The sequence below is a fragment of the Meleagris gallopavo genome, chromosome 10 (genome assembly GCF_000146605.3).
Source record: "Meleagris gallopavo isolate NT-WF06-2002-E0010 breed Aviagen turkey brand Nicholas breeding stock chromosome 10, Turkey_5.1, whole genome shotgun sequence".
NCBI lineage: Eukaryota > Metazoa > Chordata > Aves > Galliformes > Phasianidae > Meleagris > Meleagris gallopavo.
The window spans coordinates 12,378,700-12,397,930 of NC_015020.2; the positions used below are offsets into that span (position 1 = coordinate 12,378,700).

The 19,231-nt window shown below is 40.5% G+C and overlaps 1 protein-coding gene across 1 annotated transcript in view; it reads left to right on the plus strand.

Annotated features, from left to right (window-relative positions):
- The first annotated feature begins 225 nt into the window (after positions 1-225).
- Positions 226-19,231, plus strand: part of CEP350 (centrosomal protein 350) — a 66,012-nt gene continuing 47,006 nt past the window's right edge. The window contains 9 exon segments of the mRNA XM_031554830.1: positions 226-466; positions 7,529-7,614; positions 9,016-9,059; positions 9,979-10,123; positions 10,889-10,978; positions 10,981-11,020; positions 12,167-12,780; positions 13,301-13,411; positions 17,166-17,279. Coding sequence (XP_031410690.1) covers positions 7,539-7,614; positions 9,016-9,059; positions 9,979-10,123; positions 10,889-10,978; positions 10,981-11,020; positions 12,167-12,780; positions 13,301-13,411; positions 17,166-17,279 — 1,234 coding nt within the window. The 5' untranslated portion in view covers positions 226-466; positions 7,529-7,538.

Consider the following 19,231-nt stretch of genomic DNA (forward strand, 5'->3'; position numbering starts at 1 on the left):
CAGCCGCCCCGGCGAGCTGTGGCCGCGTCGTGCCGTTCAGCTGGGCGTACGGGGCTTTGTGCTGATGTGACTGAGGCTTTTTCTTCCGTGGATGTGGTTTGCTGGGCTGTAAGGCCCGTTGTCGGTGTCTGGCATAGTTTGGCTGTAAGCCGTATCACGGCAACCGGGCGTCTCCTGGCACATCGCGTGCCTGCCCTCGGTTCGGGATAGCCGTGCTCCTGTGCCTCGTAGCTGAAAGCACACAGCCTCACTAGCCAGCCCTGTGTTTGGTCCTTCGCAGGGCTGCCTGGCAGACACCTGAAAGCTGGCTCGGTAGTCCGTTGCTACCAAAAGCACAGCACAGAACTGCAGCCAGCATGCACTGCTACATTATAGGAGTTCAGATCTGCCGTCCTGCCTGGCTGCGTGGCCAGCCTGCTGTGCTCGCTGCTCCTCATCGTCCCAGTTGCTACAGCAGCTTCATTAGGTAATGCTTCAGATAATTAGCTACAACCGAGGGTGTGGCCACGCTGACAGTGTTGAAGGCTTCAGTTTCTGCCTGTGACGCTACCTTGAACAAAGGTGTGCTGCATCTGCTGAATGCAGCAACTGAGTTTGTGCAGCAGTGACACGTTTCTGCAGGGGGCCGGGGTGCTGTGGGAGCTGCACTGCTGTTGGTTCAGGTCTTCTGGTACAGCCCCTAGGTGTGGCGGGTTGCTGAAAAAACAAAGTGATGTGTAACTTCTAAATCATGTTTGCACAAACTTATTTTGCTAAGCCAGTGTGCAGCTCTGTTTTGTCACTGTAATGCTGGCAAGACTTTATAAATATAAGCAGTCCCAATGTGGACAGCATCTTTCAAGCCTTGGAATAATTCTGGTGGTGATTTGTGCCACCGCGATAAAAGCGTCTGTCAAGAACTGAATAAGTGGATAAGAGTTACTGGAATTGCAACTGTAAAGAATCAACTTGTGATGGCTCAGGAATGATGTGTTTTTTGGCTTTTTCTTGCACTCATCTACTAGATGCCCTGCTGGTTTCTATGGGGCTGGGTACTTCGTGTTTGACAACTGAGCATCGAGCTTTTGACATGGTGATTGTCCTTGGATTCGAGTGCTCAGTTGAGGCTGTAGTCCTGTTTATCTTTTACATTAGGCATGTGTTTGGTATTAGCTGAAGTCTAGAGTGTTAGTGCACATAGATTTGTATTTTCTAGTATTATATTCACAGCAGGTAAGCAAAATTGCCCAGGGTAAGGTGAGTAAGTGTGATGTTTTGCTGATGCTTCTCTTTCCCCACTCTGACCCACGCTGGCACTGGCCTTGTGGCAGCTTGCTTCAGTTTTCTGAGCTGGTGGAGAAGCAACAGAAAAAAGAATGATGTTCTGCAGGGTTAGTGAGTTGACCTGGCTTAGTGAGCCAGGGCAAGCATTGCAGCTACCGTGGGAGAGCAGCATCATTGCTAGGGAGGAATATGTCTATTCCTTCTCAGTGCAAGTTGCTAAATGCGCTCCATGTACCTTATAAACTCACGGAAACAATAGGACTTCTTTTTATCAGTGCAGCAGCATTGTTTAAAACGTGCTACCAGTGAACTCAGTAATGCAATTTGTGCTATTCAGTATAGGTGGTGTTAGTGAGAACCAGCGTAGCAGTGTAATTATGATGGAGAAGTTGAGTGTAGAGAGAAAACTTTCCTAGTATCTCAGGCACGTGGCTGGATCGGAATGTCTGAATGCAAAAATTATCTGTAGATGTAAGTGCCTGGAAAAGATATGTGTATCATTGTGCTAATGATGTAATAGGCTTTCATGGACTGCCCTATTGAGAATAAAATTGCTTGTATGCGTAGCTGAGAACCCTTTCTCAATATACTGCAGGAAGAATAGAGCAAGTAAATTAATGAATCAGTTATACGAGGTCATTCTTACTGAATGCTGAAAGAAACTGTCTGTGTTGGAAGAACAGCCTCATCAAATGGTGATCTGTGGCAAAAAGGTTTCCAAAAGTGTTACATTTGTTAATAAGAAAATACATCAGGTGGAATTGTTTTGTCACATCAGAAAATCCGGATTTAATGCTTAGGCACTTGAAGCATTTAATGGGGCAGCACAGTAATTATTTAAATACAAGAGACTATTTTATTGTTTTCTATCTAGTGCAAGAAAAAGATCTTCTCAGCAGGGTCCTGGTACCAGTCTTTGCTGGTCACCAGCCTTTCCAAAGCAGGATGTGCTGAAGGACTCAGGCTTATTCTGCTGAATGGATTTAGTATGGGCTGCAAGAGTTGCAGTCTTCTAACATGCAGTAACTGGAGATGAAACGAGAGAACTTCTGTTATGAAGGCTGAGGAAACAAATATGGAAGTGTTGTATCTTTCTGAAATTAGAATGTGTTGCTGATTTTCTTCTCTATTGTAAATGCAAATATCTTTGTAGTCAAAGGCAGTACAGAACTCCTGAATGGGTGGAGAAACGCTCGTGTGCATCTCCTTAATAAATGGATGCATTGTCTGTGCCTTTGTACTCTGATTTCTTCACGAACAATGAATCGAGTTACGTGAGCTGTCACAACATTCATCTCAGTAGATTTCCTCAGAGTAGCTCCTAGTATGTGATGCAGCAGAGTAAGACATTCAACGCATTTTACTTTTGGCTAAACCACTAATTCAGTTTTTAGCTCCAGCCATTGCTTTTGCATTGCTTGTGACGAAGCAGGGACACTTTTGCAAGCTGATGTGGCTTCTCACAGCAGAAGAACATTGCAAATATCCATCCTCAGCTTATACCTGGAGAGAGGGACAGTCAGTAGTGTTTCATGCAGTCATAGAACGAATGAATCGTAGAATGGCTTGGGTTGGAAGGGACCTCAAGGATCATCAAGTTGCAACCCCTTTGCCACAGGCAGAGCCACCAACCTCCAGATCTGGTACCAGACCAGGCTGCCCAGGGTTCCATCCAACCTGCCCTTGAACACCTGCAGGGATGGAGCATCCACAGAATCTGGGCAGCAGTTTCATTCATAGGAGATTGTTCAGTGTAGTTTGGATGCAAATTTAGTACCTGACTGATGTCACTGATTTCATCTTACAACTCGTGCTTCGTGTTTGTGTTTCTCAGCTGAATTTTCTGCTGTTTGATGGAGGTGGGACAGTTGATGTCCTTCATCTTTCTGGTTAACAGTTAGAGGTAGCAATGTGCACTTCACATTTTTCTTACTGCTTTTCTGTATGTGAATGTGTGCTGTATCTTGATTGCTCTCTTTCACTTCTTTAGTATCCCTAAAAGCTTTTAAAATATTTTTCTAGCTTAAGACAGACCAAAAGTCACGCATACATACATACATGTATAAATGAATCTTTCTGGTTGATAGTTTGTATTTTCTTAACAACCAGAACGTGAGATCTTCTGGTATATTTACTGCTTGCATTGCAAGACTAAACAGTATTGCCTACAGCATTACTCATTCAGAGCAGCTAACAGTTGTGCCTCGTTGCTTACTTTCAGCATTTTTTTGCATTGGCCTCACATAATTACCTGTTGTCTCACATACAGCCTTACTCAATGGGGCCCAGAGCAGTGTGGACCAGTAAACAATTTCTGAGTCATAGCAATAGCAGCTGCTTGGATGCAATAGCAGGCAGAGCTACCTGTGCAGGCACTCTGGGTAGTTCGGAGCCAGGACTCTATCATTAGGCACAACTAAATTTCACAAGAACAAAAACCCCCCAACTTTCTTGCAGAAATCTCTTTGGAGGTGTGGAGAAAGATTGTGGGTGATGTGTATGTGCTGTTTGGTTGTTGGTTTTTTGCTTTTAATGTATTTATTTTGGGCAGATGTGTATTTGTTGCGCTGGAACTTGTCCCCAGTGCTGAGGAAGGTCAAGAAGTCACCTGCTTCTTTCTGCTTTGAGAGAGGAAGCTTTCTCAACATATGCTGAGGCAAAACAAAATGCTGGTTATTCTTGTATCAAGTGAAAAATTAAAAAAAAAAAAAAGTCTTAATGTATTATTGATGTTTTGAGCTCCTGTTTATTTGGAAAATGCAATATGGTAAAAGCTCAGATTCCAGAAAATGGAGTGGATGAATGTATTTGTATTCTGAACTCAAGCACATCACTAGAAATTGTACTGTGTGGCATTTAAGGAGTCATGGAAAGTGTTTCTGGCACCTTTTAAATAGAAATTCCATCACTTTCAGGAGGCTTGCTCACAAAACTAGTTTGTTTGACAAGCTCTGTCTGCCTGTGAGTGTCTGTTCTGGCAGTAGCACAAAGCTGTAGCTGCGCAGGCAGGGTCTTAAGGATTCAGAAGCCAGCTTCCAGTTATTTGTAAGCAAAGACTTAAAACAGGAGCAATCTCCCTGTAGCCTTTCCCTGTGTCTGTTTCCCCACAGACTCTGCCTGCGGCACGCAGGACTGGGCACAGTGGGAACCACTGGAGGGGATGTGCAGCCTCTGTCAGGCCTTGGAGCCCCAGCCGTGCCCTGTAGGAGCAGGGGTGGCAGTGGTTCTCCTGTCCTCAGCCCCACACACAGTCCTTGAGGAAGCAGCAAGAGCAGCTTCAAGCATTTGCTTTTGGGTAATGACTAGGGAGCGTGGTACAGGACTGGGACTGATGCAGCTGGGACTGATGGAAGATGTTCTTCCATCTTCCATTCGTTTTCCTTTCTTCGGCTTGCACAGAGGTTGGAGGGGATGCTAAAAGAGGATTAGCTAAAACTAATTAAAAAAGAGCACAAAAGCTGCTTACCCAATTCACAATCCACTTCCCTGTGCCACCGAATTCCACTGACTGGCGCAGGTTGCCCAGAAATGTGGTTGGTGCCCCATCCCTGGAGACTGTCAAGGTGAGGCTGGATCAGGCTCCGGGCAACCTGATGGAGCTGTGGTCCCTGTTCACTGCAGGGGAGTTGGACTAGATGGCCTTTAAGGGTCCCTTCCAACTTTAAGGATTCTAAGATTCTATGACTTTCTGCCTGCATAAGGCAAGGAAAACCAAGGTATGGAGCAAGGGGAGGATGGCTCCTGCTGGTGCTGCTGCTTTATGGTACTAAGCTGTGCAAAGTGCTGGCCCTGTGTATTCCCACCCTGGAACAGAAGCTCCCACTTTGTGAGTTAAAGAGTTAATATCAGTCCTTAGAAGTCAGTATCAATCATTTGCTTCTCACCTTCCTCTTAGCAAGCCTGCATCTTTTCTGTTGTGTGACTTGATTTCCTTTGGCATCCTTGTGTTTAGATAAGAAACAAGGTCCTGAGGGATATCATTCGCTCTACATACTGTGGGTGTTTTTTCTTTTGCAATTACTAACTGCTAATGAAAGCTGTGGTCAGTCCCTTGCTCATACTCTCTGCCTTCTCTGAATCCATACGATGCAGTTTCCTCTCCCGTTTCCTCGTTTCAGTGTTTTCTGTGTTTCCTCCTTCCTTTACTCGAGGTTGTGCTACCAAGAAAAAAAGTCGTACTGATCACTCTTGGAAAACTGGACAACAAAACCACTGTTCCCGTTTCTTTTCCTCCTTTTTGCAGTTCATTCTTCACAAGTTTGTTCCATTCCTGCCCTACCTGTCTTTCCCCAGTCTCTGTTCTACAACCTGCTTTTCTCTCTTTTCCTAGCCCTGTTTTTTGTATCTTGACCTTTTTGGAGTACCTTTGCTAAGCATATTCTACTCTTACATTGCCCCTTCCTTTCAGAAATGCTGTTCTCTCAATGTTTGACTTGTTTCGTTATCTGCTGTTCCTTTCAATGCTATCTGGTGTGTGTGATAGTAAATTCAGTGCTGGTTTCTCTTCTTTTTCTGCTTGACAGTGTGTTTCTCTTAGTTTCCGTTTCCTCGTTTGCCATGTCTTATCATGCCCATAGGAACAGTCTGGAAGATAGTGGTGTTTTCTCCTCATTTTCTTGCAGGAGTTTGCTTTTCTTGCTAGTTTCCCCTTAATGCACTCATTTGTGCACATTACTGCACTACAGCAGTTCTGCTGCATCTTTTGGTATGTACCTTTTTCTTTCTTGGACAAATGGGTAAAAAATGAGACGGGCACATGATGTGGTCATGGAATGTCAGACCACGTTTGTGTCTTAGTCACCCACCCAAGGCTTGGCAAACCAGTGTTTGGTGACCTGACTGCCTGCCTGGGAGCCATCACACCACCACATCAGCTTTGCTCAATATGCAGCCTTCCAGTTTTTTCCATGGCCTTATCCAGGCTGCAGATAACCTTTGGCATCCAGCAGTTCTTTGGAATTTAGGTTGTTGAGCTGCTGTTTATCCCCTGCTTCCTCCAACTTGTGTGCAAAATGGAGACGGACCATTCAGTTTCTGAAGCATTCATTTCTGAATGCAACTTTTACAATGCGTTTATTCTTAAAATACTCTTTAATATTCTTAAAATATTCTTTAAAAAAGTTCATGGAACGTTGAGGCAATTTTTAGGTTGACGTAAAACAATATTTTTGAAAATTATTTACACTTCCTTTACATCACATTTTAATGTAGTGTTATTCTATGATCAGTATTCATGTCAGTGTGTTTTAGTGCCTAACTGGTCCTTTCTGCTGCGTGTAAATCTTATAAATAGACTTGGCAACTGTATCTTGATTTGCTTTTTCTTTCTTTTCTCCCCCACTCCCTGGCTGCTCTCCTCTGGTGTAACTTCTTGCAGAGACAGGGCATTGACTTCAACAAATACTTGTTTTTCAGAGGGCTCTGCTTGCTCATGTGAGCTGTAGCGATAGGAAGAAGTTATTTTAAGAATTCAGAGGTTGGTGGAAACCAGCATCATTTGTTGGTGGAGCTTGAAAAGCTGCTGAATTCTTCCCATCCTTCCAAAAGAGGGGAGAGGGACACCTGAAAAGCCAACCTTTACAGTTACAAATGGCATTGTGATTGGAAACTAGAGCTTCTTTGATATTTATTTGATATTAAAATTGGGCATCATACAATAAGCTGTATAGAGCTGTGTGTTTATAGTGAGGACAGTTCTAGTTCCAGACTGAGATCCTCTCTATATGTATTGGTAATTCAAAGGAGAAGAGTAAATCACAAGTAATTACTTGAAGAAGGTTAATGAGTTCCTTTAAGAAATGGTTGCAAGCTCTCTTATGCTAAAATGTATGTACATACTGGGTGTGTTTTGTCATGTTTCTCCTTGTGCCAGAAGCCTGATAATAGTGACTTGAAACATTGCTATCAGCTCTCAAGCTTGGTTCTTTATGGAAAATGTCCAAATGTCCCCACTTCTGTTCATGTTTGCTTTACTATTTATCTAGCACAACAGAAGATGGTTTCTGAGGCAGGGCAGGGCAGTGCTTTCCAGCACAAATGATGTGATGCACAGAGCTGCAGGGCTGTGTGAAGGAGCTGTGCAGCACCTGTCCTAACAGCAGCATTCTCTGACTTCACTTGGTTTGCTCCCCATAGCAAAATACTAAAATACAAAAGAAAAGAGCCAGTTCCCCTTCTTTCTAGAATTTCATCCTTGTGAGCAAGGTCATGTTACCTTTAGCACACAATTTATTTAATATTTATGTGATTTTTTTTTTTTTGGTAGATAAATTGACATGATGTGGACCAACAAGTCCAGTGAGGTGGCTCAACAGAATCCAAAGCATAACCAAGCCAAGGATTCAACCAGAGGTATGGATTTTCTCTACTGTATTTCTTTGTTGTAAAAAGTCTTTTATCACGACTTTTTTGAAACTTTGTGGAGCTTTTATAGAGAGCATTCTTCTGCCTCGATGTGGAAGCTAAGACCATGTATTATATGACTTACTTTCTGCAGAGGTAGCAGTTTCGTACTGTGATCTGCAGAGTATTTGCTGATCTGTGTTAGGAATTGCCAGCCTGTGGTGTGGCTGCCAAGATGGCACAGAGACACATTTTTTATTTATTTATTTTTTTTTAGTGTTGTAGAGGAGGAACAGTGCAGGAACAGAAATTGGGAAGTGTAGTCTCTTGAAAGAAGCATCTGATAAGCAGTTACTCTTCCCTCTAGCTCAGTTCCAGAGTGGTGAAGAGCTGCAGACTGTTGACTAGAAGCAGTACATCACCCCTGGCAGCACTTAGGTTGTCTAGAGCTGGAGGAATCCAGTGAGCTTTTTACTGTTGTGATTAGTCTGTAATTGGAAAGGGGGGGGGGGGGATAGTACTACATCCCTAAGAGGAAGAAGGCTCTCATCTGGTAGAGCAGCTGAGTCACATGCTGAGCCTGTGGTTCAAGATCAGGCATATGATCCCAATGTGACAAAACTGGACTCCAGAAATGTAAAAGTAGATACAGATGAATGTTTTATCTATAAGAGGACATTATTGTTGATTGTCTCCTGTGATAGGTTCAGTTTCTTTTCAAATTATGTAAGTTATGAAACGGAGGGGTTCAGTAGACATGAAACACTATCCCTCAAAGACAGAGCAGTCGTTTCTGTCTTACTTTCTTATCCCTCCTGTTCCTTAGCATCGTTTTATCTTGCCCAAAATGATATAGGCAGCTTTTTTACTGTAAGGAAAAAAATATATTTTTAAAACTTCTTCATGGCTCTGATCCACATAAAGTTTTTGAATGTTGTGTGTGTAATTATTATTTCTTGAAAAAAAGAAGTGAAATAGTTTCAGAGGAAAGCAGTGCTTTATCCTGCTGACCTGGGGTTTCCGTGGAGCTCGTGCTGTTTGTATTAAGAGGCTGAAGTTGATTAGTGCCTTCTGCTTGCTCTTCATGACCATTACTTCATCTAAGATATTTGTGTTGGGGTAGACAACTGGCTTTGTTATCTTCTATAATGTGTGGTAGATCTGGTTTCAAGTCTCGTAATGCATTCAGCGTAACTTAGTGAACTCATTAAATTTGACATTAAATATTTTATTGCTCTGTTAAGATGAATCATGGCTGATAACAGCCTCTTACCGAGGGTATTTACAGGCTGGAATTGAGTCATTAAAAGAACTCGATTAGCGAGCCAATGAAAATTGTTCTCAAGCAGCATTTTCTTTCATTATTTTCCATTTAATAAGTAACTTATTTCTTTTTTTCTGCTATACAAGATCCAACTGCAGCATGGGCTACTCTTTCTCAGACTAAGGCTGCTGTAAGTACTCATTCTTGACTGCTTTTCAAATTAGAATAGTTTGAATGAAAAAATTATTTTGCTCAGTGGTTTGCTGGTAGACAGGTTGAAAATCGAGCAAGTGATTGTGGTGTGCGTGCATGTCAGACAGTCCTGTATTTCAGAAAATACTTTCCACATGTAATAAAAGAAATTTTTGACACAGCAAGCTTAGCCTTGAGCACAGTACTACCATCTAAGTCTCAAGCCTAGTATTACCTTATTTCCTATCTAAGAAAATGCAGAGTTCTCTTATTTTTGCAAGCCTGAGAAAAAGCTCTCCCCTGCTTTCCCAAAGGAGTCAGAAACTGAGGCTGTACCCATGTACTTCATCATTTTTCATCTTTGAGCATTGGAATCGCAGTCTTTCTGTGGGAACTTAACTTAGATGCTTAAGAAATTGCACTGTTTTCTAAAAAGTGGTGTCAGTGAAACCAAGTTTGTGAGTCTGGTGGGAATTTGGCTCTTTCCTAGGCCCACATTCCTCTCTATTTGAATACCTTAGCATCAGTATAGGATTTTTACACGTGGAATCCTGTATTACACTCTCTTTTTGGTAAGAGTATTATAGAATATATTCCAAGTGGAATTAATACTTCGTTGAGGCCAAGCAGTAAGACTTTGAATGGCATGTTATCATTAATTTATTCACAAAAGCTTACTTATGGAAACATACCTATATAACAGAACATAATTCAGATAATCTTTTTAAAGAGATCCTAATAATCTTGAATTTTCTGGTCAGAAGGCTCTCGTTTTGCAACACAAGCATTGTAAAGTTGCTTTTGGCCTGCGGTTTTATTCTTTATGAAAATGAGGGGAAAAAAAGTCACATGGGGAAAAAACTCGGTTTTTAAAAATTGAAAACAGTATTTTAATATGCATTATCTTCAAATTCTAGCTGCGGCATATAGAGAACAAATTGGAAATAGTTCCCACCAGCACAGCTGTGTTTGATTCTGTCATGGATACTAAGAAGCCCTCTGCTAGTACAAGCAGGAAAATAAACAGGAAAGGTATGTATTATTTAGGGCATAGCATGCAATGCAGGGATAAGCCACTGCAGTCTGGGAAGCCTTTATTCTTTTCCCCCACCAACCCAATCTTATATGTGTCCAAGGTGTCTTCTGCGAATGATCTCTACTGATGAAAAACTAGCTGTGCAGAATAAACTAATATTTTCTTCTCTTAGCTTGGGAATGAAAATTTGCTGACATACACATACAGCTAGAATGAGTGACAGGGCTTGCCCATTGTCATGAGTGAGCAGTGCTTATCTCATCCTAATGGCTTGTTCTATCAGGTTTTGGTAACAGTTTTATATGCCTATGTTTATATTGGAGTAGCTGTTTACATTTTTTAGCGTTGTCAACTCTTACACCCTGATGGAATGTTAAATCTCACGCTTTATTTTAACCTTAACTTTTTTGAGTGTTCTGGTAACACTCTTTTTCTTCAGTGCATGTAGCAGATTGACTTTGAGTGGCAACACAGTCAGCATACATAGGTTTAATTACATCTAATTAATGTTTAAGCATTATTGTCTCTCTTTAAATTATAGAAACATAGAAAGGGCTGGGTTGAAAGGGATGTTAAATATCATCTTGTTCCAATCATCACTGTTTCAAGCACTTGCTAAGCATGCTCCTAGTTGCTGCAATCAGACTGTAGTAAAAGAGAGGGAGAACTTTACATGTTATTATGGAGTGCTGCTTGAACTCCCCAAAATTGTGTGCTTACTCATTCAGCCCCAAGAAATCTCTCCTTCTGGAGAGTTAAGTATATAAAGGGTTCTTTGGTTTCTGTTTCAGCTTCCCGGTCTTCCAGCCAAACTAAATCAGGCAAGGAGAAGTCCTCACGCAGTCCTCTCCGAGCAACAACCCTTGAAAGCAATGTGAAAAAAGCAACCGGGTGGAATTTCGTGAACCGTTGGCTTCATACAGGTTAAGTTGGAACAACTGGCTGTTAAAAATATACTCAAATAAAAATTAAGCTAATGTTGATATTGTTTGATGGTGACTCAGAAATTTATTTCTCCCCCCCGCCCACAAGCATCATGTGGTGTTGGACAAGTTTCTTCATTTTTAAATTAGAAACTTATTTTTTGTCCAAAGAATGAGTTTAAAGTCAAATGTGTTGAAATGGGGCCACACCAACAAGTTGACTGTGGCTTGATTGGCTTAAGTACTTAGTTTCTATAATAAGGACCAAAAAGAGCATTTCCTCATGCTTTTCCAACTTTGTTTTGTTAGTTCTTAAGCACATATGTTCCCAAATGTTCTTGTTCCACACTGTCCTATCATTGAAGGAGTAAGCAAGGTCAAGAAGAAAAGTGGCAAGGTAGTTTACAGGCCATAGAAGATGGTGGGGTGTGAGAAAAAGGAAAATACACAGAACCTGTTCTTCATATGTGTTAATTACTGTAATGCTCCTACAAGCTACTGTACTATAGGGTAAATGTGGAGCTGCTACATTAACACATCACGTCTCATCTGACAGCTGCCCGTGGTAGTTGCTTAAGCTGTGCATAGGATAGGTTTATTTTATTTTATACATATATTTTTGCTGGTGAAATTATATGCAATGAAACCACTCATCTTCTGTAGTTACCTCGATGGGTAATGTTTACTATGCTATGTGAGAAAAATATGTGGAGAGAGAGAATTTATTGAGTACAATGTTAAGGGTTTCTTAAATGAGTTCAGTAAACACATTTGCTGATGAAGCAAGCCAGCTAGCTTAGATGATGGAGATTCACCTCTTGAACCTCAGTAAAAATATTAAGTCGGTTAAAATATTAAGTGAGTAAAAATATTAAGTACGTTTTTGTCCTAACCATATATCCACCACAAGTCTATTAAAATCCTAGTCAGAGAGTGTAGAAAAGTACTTCAAATTTGGAATAGTAACTTCATATGATTTCTTCAGACTTGCCTTATTAAATATATCACGGTCAAGTTTTAAAAGAACTTATCTTTGAAGTGGAGACCAGTTATTCTTTTTAGTTAATGAGCATGTTTATAGCTGATTTGGAAGGTCCTACAGTTGCACTTCTGATGGTGACTTTTTTCTTCCTTTTATTCCAGCAGGGATACATTGAGTTCTCTGCCGCATCACGGTTCTGGCCAAGTGGAAGCCAAGCAACTTCTGTCTTGTTTGGACTTCTGTGAAGCAGAAGGGAAGGCTGAAGTAATGGGCCGTGTGATACATGACAGAGATGAACGGGATCTCCACAGAAGAGATTTTGAAAGTCCATGTTCTTCTGCTGCAGATGAGACTGTTGTTAGGTACTTAAATGATGGACCAGCAATCGATGCCTTGCAAAATAACGAGGCATTTCTTAAAGCTGCAACACCTCCAAGGTTGGAAGAGGAAAAAACTAGCAGCTCCAGAGGAGATGAGGGTAACATTAAAGCTCCTCTGAGTAACACGTCCCAGGACGGTGATCTGAAAGTGTCTTTCCCTTCTGCCACGAGTACTAGTGCTCACAGGCTGGAAATCTTGAAACGGCGGCAGCACGATGCTAAGCTGGAGAAGCTGAAGGAGCGGATTCGTAAGCAGTGGGAGCATTCTGAAGAGCTGGGTGGCAGAGGGCAACACTCAGGATTTGCTGAACAGCCTGTAGTGGTCACAAATGTGGAGAATACTGTTACTGCCAAAGTCAGGAAAGTGACAGCTGCACCTGCTGCTCCAGCGTACAAAGGTATGGAGGTGCAGAATCCCTGTTAGTCGCTCGTAGCAAAGGAGCAAAGTTCAATTTTGCAAAGTATCAAAGCATGGAAATGACTAACTGCTGTGCTCAAGCAGTACAGGAGTGGATAGAATGGTATCATCACAGGTCTGGGCAAGAAAGAAGAGAAATTCTCGACAATCTTTAGAAGTGTGAATTCCTTTTAAAATCTTCCTGTCTCTTCTTAGGAACTACTTTTAAAAAATAATCTTGCTGTATTACTATTTCGGTGTATTTTGATGGGTTTTTTATGTTCCCAGGGGTTAACAACAGGTTATTGATTGAGAAAACCTTTTCAGTTTTTTCTTCATACTTTTCTGCAGGTTTTGATCTGTGAGTGGGCAGCATTCAGATACATTGCTTTCTTCTGGTTTATTATTAGTAATTCAAGTAGTTTCTCTTTTACTTGGCAATTTCCCCCTCCTTTTGTACCCCAAAAGCTTTATTTACATTTTACACAATTATTTAAAACTCTTCAATTGTTTCCTTCCAGGTTTTAATCCTGCTCAAGCTAAGATTCGTGCTCCAGATGGAAAGATCTGGCATGAACAAGGATTTCACATTGGTCGGGAGCTGTATAGAGACATAGCACTCCAGTTGACAGGTGATATGCGTATTGAATTTATTAAGCAACACAGCCTTCTCTAAGAGACAGAAAATTAATAGTCACAAGTCTACAAGGCCATGGAAACAAAAAATCGAAGCAATGAGTATTAAATACATTGTACCTCTCTTTACAGGAGGGGCAATTTGTTGAATACTAACAAGGAAAATCCTTCTCCCTCATTCTTTAATGGAGAAAATAAATAGAAAATAAATACTGAAAAGCATCAAATGATTTTCCTTGAAATAGGTATTCAAAGAAGAAAGGTTTCGTTATAACGACTGTTCTGTTTTCTATCTTCTTTTGAACACGTTTGCATGAATGAATGCAGTCTCCTGATTAAAAGGGCAAAACCAAACCACTTTTGGTTTTGATGAATCAGAAACTTTTTTCTGAGGGAGAGGGGGCACCTTCAACAATAATAAAGTGGTATGTGGACTTTATACAGTATATTGAAGCCTGAATTCTGCTTCCTTTGCCATGGTGTTGTCATTTCTGAAGCTACTGTGAGAGTTGTTAGTTACAGCAGTGATTTAGTTGGGATGTATAGGCTGCTAAAGGGGAGACGGAGTGCATCTGCTATGGAGAATCTGTTGGGATCTGCTTCTTTAAAATGCATTAATTAGGTAGCCTGCAATAAAGGGGTGTGTCTTCAACTATGTGTGGTGAGGAGATGATATGGCAAGAGGTTGGTTTCTTATCTGTGGCTTTACAGAACTGTCATGCTTCTACATCAGAATAATCAAAATCTTGGAGTTCTAGGAGAAATTTATGTCCCAAAGATTTGTTTGCAAGGACTTCTTTAGAGACTTTCTGTGGTCTCCTGACAATAGGGAAGGTTCAGCTGCATCTAGCTTTCTTTCAAAGTCCTGGAGTCCTCTGCAAGGACCTAAGAAAGAAGCAAGCTTTCTGCAGAGGCAGTTAGGATAACAGCTTGGTTTTATGAAAGTGTAGCCTCTGTTGAAAAGAAGGATACAGGTAGACCAAAAAAAGATATTAAAAATAACTTCTAAAAGGATCTAGCTTTAGTTTTCCCTGCAGCTCTGTACCTTCAGTGCTGTAAGACTTACTTAAATATGAGAGGAGGCACTATGTAACTCAGCAGTGGTAAATTAAAAGACCATTACCATTGGGGTTTATTCCATATTAGATGTAAGAGCAAGTGTTGAATGCTAACAGCTTAAAAAACTCTTATTTGTTTACTTGGAGGCCTTTTGAAAAGCATTAAATACTGTTGTTGAAGAATAGAAACATGGGAGAAATTATTATTCTTTTCTTTGTGATGAACTCATTTAGTAGCACAGTATTTTGATGATGAAGACTGAGTGAAGATAACTGTAAAACAAATACATTGCAAATTTAAGCTACTAAACAATCAGAACTGTAACACATGCTTTATGTTTCCATATTTATGGCTCCAAGACCAAGTCTTCATTCATTTTTTCACTCTGGAAAACTGTATTGCCATTGACAGCTCTTTTCTCTGGGTAATCTAGATTAGGATGCCCAAAAAAGTGTTTTGAAGTGGTTACAGTGAAGAGCTGTAGGGTTGAATTGCTTTTGACTCACCTAATTGGAGAAAGAGATCAAATTAATAAAAAGCAGTGGAGTGGAAAATTATATCCCCCAAGAACACTAGTTTTGACACTTAAGAGTTTGCTTATTACACATTAAAAATAACATTTCTAATTTGTCAAAACATATTTAAGGTTAGAGGGAAAGGCACTTCACTGTGTTGATAGTGTAGTGGCTCATATGGAAATGATTAGACTTCAGCTTTGGTTTGCTTATATGGCTTGACAAGATACTAAGAAATTCTTTTGGGATCATTCAGAAAAAAATGAGAAAGGGCAACCATTTCAACAAAATAGTTTTTCAGATATTCTGTTCAGCATTTGCTCATACACCGAATGCCAATATTCTGAAGATATTTTTGTCGATGCTACCGTTGTTTATTTTTAGTTTTGACAAGCATGTGGTTTGAGTAGTTCATGAGCTCCTTATATAAACCCAAATGTTTTGAAAAATTTCATGCCTCCAGTTAGGAGATCCAATTCAAAAGGCATTTAGGTCGTGTTTTCAGTGAACTTCTGTCTACAAAGAAATGAGCTGTGTGTTCAACCATATTTTTGTTCTAATGCCATGAGTAGAACAGCTGTAGTGGAACGTGTCTCCTTGCTGACCTGAAAAGATTATATTCAATAGCTGATACCAAGTAATCAAATGCTGGAGCTGCATATAATATGTACTATAAATGTATTTTTAGCATAGAGGATTATCTATACATACGTTAACTCAGTAATGAAGTTACAGCATGGAGAGTTCTGAGTGTGTATAGTGATTTGCATTGAAACTGCTCCACGGTCCTTTGTTTTTTAAATAAGCTGTAGGATTTCTAATAACTGCAGAAGCTTTTCTCTTTTGTTCAGTGAGGTTTCTATATGTTAGCACAGACCCACGCAGAATAACTTTACATCTTCAGATAGGCTAAAGGATATTACATACGGATCCCAGGCTTCCAATAATCCTGTCTTAGAGGTGTTCAGACTTTGCCTCACTGAACAAATTTGTTGTGATGTGAATAGAGTGAGTGGGAAGCAATTGCAGTTTCCTAGTATGAGGTAAGAGCTGTCTGGCACTGAGAGTGAGGAGACTATCTTGGTTTCTGCAAGTGCAGTCACTGAGGTCTCTGATGCTTGCTGCCTTTATTTTCTATGCTTGTCAGGTTCAAATACGAATGGAAAATTGGTGAGGAAAGGATACGGAGGGCAGGACAGGCCTCTTAAATTTCCATTTAGTATGACCTGTTGGTCTGTCTCTGATCCTTTCTATAGGCCTCCATCAGTGAATTCAGCTGAAATTAAGTGCTGAAAAAATTAGTATTGGCATCTAAGTAATAAAACTTCATCTCTGTCCATGTTGAATAGGGGAACAAACAAACAGTAGCGGCTGTGGAGTTCCATAAACGCAGTCTGGTTGTATCAGGATTAAGAAAAGCATCTTCAAGGCATGTAAATTAAAGTGCTTTTGAAGTCCATGGTAGGTTGCTGGAACCAAAGGCATGGCTTGCCAGTTGTTCCTGAGCAGTGCTTGTCTCTGCTTTCTATTACCAGGGCAGCTGGGACGCCCCCCGCTCAGTGCAGTTACTGATGAAGCCACATCCAGTTTTCCTTCTCATTCAATTTACCCTAATGTAAAAGCATGGTAGAATACAAGTTTATCTTGGGGGAGTGTGGCTGGCTTCTCTAAAGCCTCAAACCTAATTGTGTTCTAAATGAGGGCTTAAGTGATACAGAATAATTCTGCATCACTGGATGAGTAAATTTTGCAGAAAGTGGGGCACACGGGTGTCCTGTCCTGCACACTTGGGCACAGAGGCAGCAAGTGGATTTTATGTCATGCATTAACATGGAGGCAGCAGCCCTGGTATTTCAGGAGTGAAGGAACTACTTGTTTGTGTGGAACATTAGTGCTGTAAAGTGGAATGTCTGCAGTAGAAGAGAACAAAAAATTGCTTCTACCTGTCAAAATAGCATTTAAAATGGAAAATGGACTTTGTAAAGATCTGTTACAGCTTTGCCGTGGCTTGGCTTGGCTTCTGTGCCTTTCAGTGCATAGGTAAGCAATACTTGATTCAAAATCTTCATGCTGTAAGATTGTGCTTCTGAGCTTTTCTTTTTTAAGGTAAGTGTTATATGTTTTTCCTGTGGGATATCACTTAACAACTCTTGCTGCTTTTTGTTTTGTTTTTTAGAGAATTCAACAGTGAAAGAAAAACCTACTGAGAGAAACAAAGAGAGAAAAGCATCCAGACCAGTGCGGAAAGTTCAGAAACTGCCACAGTCATCAAATCCAGATTCCAAACAAGGTGACCTCCCCTACTGTAGAAGGAAAACTTGTTGCATGTGTATGCTTCACAGATGAGCTTTGTTTCAGGAAATAATAAAATAAAGCTTGTAGTTTTCAATTGCTTTGCAGATGTGGAAAAATGCAATTGTGGTGATAGTGGATGGTATTGAGGATGTGTGTGTTTTTAGTGGATGGTATTGAAGATGTGTGTGTTTTTGGTGTTTCCTTGGTTATGTATGCTTTTTTTAGCTTTGGGATATTTTTAATTTTTCACCTTTCCATTTGGAAAGTGCTGATGAGTGTATGTGTCTCAGGGGATATCCTCAGGTGTCCATCAGGCCAGTGCAGACAGAAATGGATCCTGCTTCTGTTTCGTGTGGCAACTTGTTAGTGCCTGACCTGTAGCTCAGTGAATAATGCTGGGAGTTGGAATGGAGATGATAGTGAAATGCTAGCAGTTGGGGAACAGGTAGGAATGGAGCCATTGAGTTGTCCTCCTCCATGAAGAGGCTGTTCCTGAATGGGATTTCTCCCGGTTTTTCAGCTGGGAAGCAGCTGAGCTTCTGGTTCTTTGGCAAACTGCTCTGTTGCTCTTCCATGTCCTGTATCAAGCTGTTGCTGTCCTGCACCTTCTGTTCTGGCTTGGCCCATACTTGTCTTTTCCATGAATTGGAAGATGCTCAAGCACGTTCCCTGACAGGTCTTACATACCTTGGTGTTTAAAAAGGAATGTTTATTTCTCTTACAAAATGTGCTGTTAAGGTTAATCATCTCTTGCACCTCTTAAGATCTTACATACAGTCACCTGTAATCAGTAAACACTTTGTTAAAAAATGTCTATTAAAAAAATAATAATAATTGGAAAAAAAAACAAAACAAAACCTATTATAGAGAGTTTTTGAGATGAATTTGCATTTGTGCATGCTGTAAATGCAAATATTTTGCTGTGACGGTGACCACTAATACTTAAAAGCATTAAGCATGGATTTTCTGCTTCCTATGCTGATCAACTCATACTTAAAGAAACATTCTAAGCTAACTTAAATTCGTATCAGTCCCAAATGAGGGAGGAGTACAGGTTGCTTTGAGTTTTAATGGCATTGGGTATCCTCTGTAGTGGAGTAAAAATGGGTAGAATTATGTCCTCAGATCCGTGGAAGAGACAGATCTCAGTGGCATAGCTGTGGTGATCCAGCCTCCTCCAGTCATAGTAAGAAATTGCTTAACATAGCCAAGGCTATAAATAGCCACAGCTCATGTTCTGTTCCATTTGCTTGTTTTAGTTCTAACAGCTGCCTTGAAATGGAAGATGAGACTTTACACTGCCTTTTTAAATGCACACAGAAGTAATTGAGAGCAGCGAGTCAGGCAGGAGAACCCCTTTGGCTGATGAATCTGTAAAAGAGGATTGTGGTGACATGTTTCAGCTGACAGATTTGTAAAATACTTGGATAATTTACAGTACAAGCAAGGAGGGGTGTTAATAAATGAACAGTGGGTTATAGACTTCGTACTGAATAGATTTGCTGCTTTTTTTTCTCCTAAGCGTAGAGTCTATGAAGAAAGAAAAAGAGAGGCTGAGGACTGGAATTGCCAAAAATGGCTTTAAGACCATTTAAAAATGATTAATGATGTTTTAAGGCAGTAACAAGAAGGATGAGTTGACTAAACCTAGCATTTTAATCTAATTAATATTAGGTAGAGATATTCCAGCACCAGTTTTTATAATTTAATTATGTGTAGGATGATAAAATAATACTAATGCCATTATGATTGCTTTGCAGATGGCATAAACTCAGTCTGTATGTGAATTAACTGTGAGCTTGGAGGGTAATGGCTTTTTTTCTTTTTTCAGTCATGGTACAGAAATGTCAACCAGAGGACAGTGAATTTGCATAAGTCAACTGCTGCTCATTATTATTTTATCTCTTAACAAGACACCTATCTCAGCTCTGTTTGAAGTTCTTTCTA